We start from the raw sequence: 2,348 nt of genomic DNA, 5'->3' as shown, positions 1-2,348 counted from the left end.
GAGAAGCAGGACTGGTGAGCCGCCCAGCGGCGTGCAGCCCGCCTGCTGTCGTGCCCCAGCCAGGCCCCCAGCACAGCCCTGGTAGCACGGGTGGTCCCACATCCCAGCCTTTGCTCCCGGCTGCAGGAAGGTGGTGGCCCCACACCTGCCTCGCTGTCCAGTCACTCCTGGTCATCCCCACCATCTGTGCTCTCAAGTCTCGCCCTTACTTCTTCCCTGCCCACTTGTTCAAGCCCTCACTGCTGGCCCTCTCACCTCGGAGCCACTCCAAGGCTAACACCCCAAACCACTGAAGGTCCCGATCCGGTCCAGTTTCAGCCCAAAGCAGCCCCTGGGCATGGCCTTCCAGGCCCAGTCTCCAGGCAGTGCCCACTTGCGACTGGTGAGGGTCTTGCGCCAGAGAGAGGGACGGGCAGCTCTAGCCCCAGATGGGAGGAAGGGGAGGGTGGAGGAGAGCAGCTGAGGGCCAAAGCTGGACCCCTCCTTCATGTCCTCTTCGGCCAGCATGGACTTGGGCTCTAGGGGCAGCAACTGGGAAAGGAGCATCTGGGATAAACAGAGAGGAGAGAGGGGTGAGAATGGAGTTACCGGTGCTCCTGGCAATAAGCTTGTACCCCCCTGTACCCCACTGCCCACACCTTCCTTAGGGCTCGGGCAGGACATAAAATGGTGCCTGCACACAGGCAGTGTGCCCGTGACGTTGCATCCAGACACAGGGAAGGGCTAGACCAGCAGCTCCTGCAGTCTGAACTGATTTTGCTGTCCGAAAGAGCAGGCAGGCAGCTGCTGTGAGCCTCTACCTGTGTGCAGATTGCCCTGCTCTTGTCAAACCGTGGCCCCCACCCTCGTACTTTGAAGATAACAGGCTTCAGTCCTTGCTCCTTTTGCTGATGCCGAGCATCTCCGTGTGGCATTTCTTTTTTTCCAGAGGACTAGTGGGGAGGACAGACCTGCCCCAAATACCTGGTGCTAAAGATGAGGGGGAGGCAGGAGCAGAGCGGGTGGGAGGAAGGGGGACTCCCCATCAGCTGGGAATCCTCTAGGTTATCTGTGCATGCAGGCACATGGTGATCGTACACCCCCGCATTGCCGGCAGCCTCCTGCCGTAGGGAGACGAGGGCTGGGAGGTGTATTGGGTGCAGTGGAGGCATGGCTGCCCAGGGAAGCAGCCTGCGGTAGCCGTTCCACATCTGTCCCTCGTGGGTGCTGAGCTAAGGCTGAAGATGCCTTTGTGTAGCTTTTTGCGGTAGCGAGTTAATTGAAGCGGACACGGGCATCTTCAGTGAGGAGTGAAAGCGGTGAGTCATAGCAGGATCAGTCTTGTGATTTTAGTTCATGTCCTAACTACTTCCCTGTAGCTTTCCCAGGGTGACGTGAAAGCAAGGTGTTGGGGCTCAGGTTAGGGTTTGGGTAAGAGGGAGCTGGATGGATTTGAAAGCCAAAAGTATTATTGCTGTAATTGCTAAAGATAAGCAATTTACCTAAGTGAAGAAGCCCTTAGCTGACATACCAACAGGGGCTTTTGGCCTTAAAGAGGGGCTACTGCGGTTAGTACTGAGCTTAGGAGTGAAAATCGGGGCCTAACAGGATGTGCCTGCCGTCTGAAACGTCAGAACGAGGTACTGAACATGATGAGGGATGTGACTGTAATTTCTTCTGGTGGCTGCTGACACAGGGCAGAGTTAGACGGGACCAGTCTCCTTACCATTAAAAGCCTCTGCAGGTAACGTGTGGAGTCCCACAGGCAGCCTGCCCCAGACCAGAGAGCACTAGAAAGCTTTTGTCTGTCTGCTGTCTTATAATGCTGGTGCTCCTGAGGAGCTGGGTTATAAAGATACAGTCACTGAGTCACTGTTGGACTGAAGGGGAGGGAGCAGTGAGAATAGACAGCAGCCTGCGGTAGCTGGAATTTGGGACCACCAATCATTCCAGGTTCAAACACGACCTCCCCAAATTGCCCCTCCATTCCTGAAACCTCCCTCAGCTCTCTCCCAGTCCCTCCTACCTGTAGCCTCTGTCCTGGTAAGGACACAGTCTGAACGCTGGCAGAGAGCAGAACTAAGAGGAGGAAAAGTGAGCAAGACCATGACTGGAACCCCAGCATCATCTTCTTATCCCAGGGCTTGTGGGAGGCGAGGCAGGACCTGCAGCATCCGTGTCAGATGCAGTCCCCAGCCCCTCTTTGCCTTTATAGCTTTGGTTCTGGCAGGCGCCTGGCCCCCAGCTCTCTGCTGAACTACCCCCCGGAGCTCCTTAACCTTTCAGCCCTTTTGTCCAGGGTGATATATTTCAGGGTGAGCTCAGCAAGACCCCTTCCTCTAAAGAAAAAGGACACAAAGGTGTTTACT

At 56.1% G+C, this 2,348-nt stretch overlaps 1 protein-coding gene across 1 annotated transcript; it reads right to left on the bottom strand.

The window, feature by feature from the left end:
• Positions 1-273: 273 nt before the first annotated feature.
• Positions 274-2,104, bottom strand: LOC104160553 (C-type natriuretic peptide 2-like). The gene is made up of 2 exons (XM_009698696.1): positions 2,006-2,104; positions 274-546 (listed from the first exon to the last, which is right to left on the bottom strand). Exons 1-2 carry the CDS (start codon positions 2,102-2,104, stop codon positions 274-276), a joined length of 372 nt encoding a protein of 123 aa, XP_009696998.1.
• Between the last annotated feature and the right edge of the window lie 244 nt (positions 2,105-2,348).

Source organism: Cariama cristata, unplaced genomic scaffold, assembly GCF_000690535.1.
Source record: "Cariama cristata isolate BGI_N322 unplaced genomic scaffold, ASM69053v1 scaffold19394, whole genome shotgun sequence".
Taxonomy (NCBI): Eukaryota; Metazoa; Chordata; class Aves; order Cariamiformes; family Cariamidae; genus Cariama; species Cariama cristata.
This window is presented reverse-complemented; position numbering and strand designations above follow the sequence as displayed.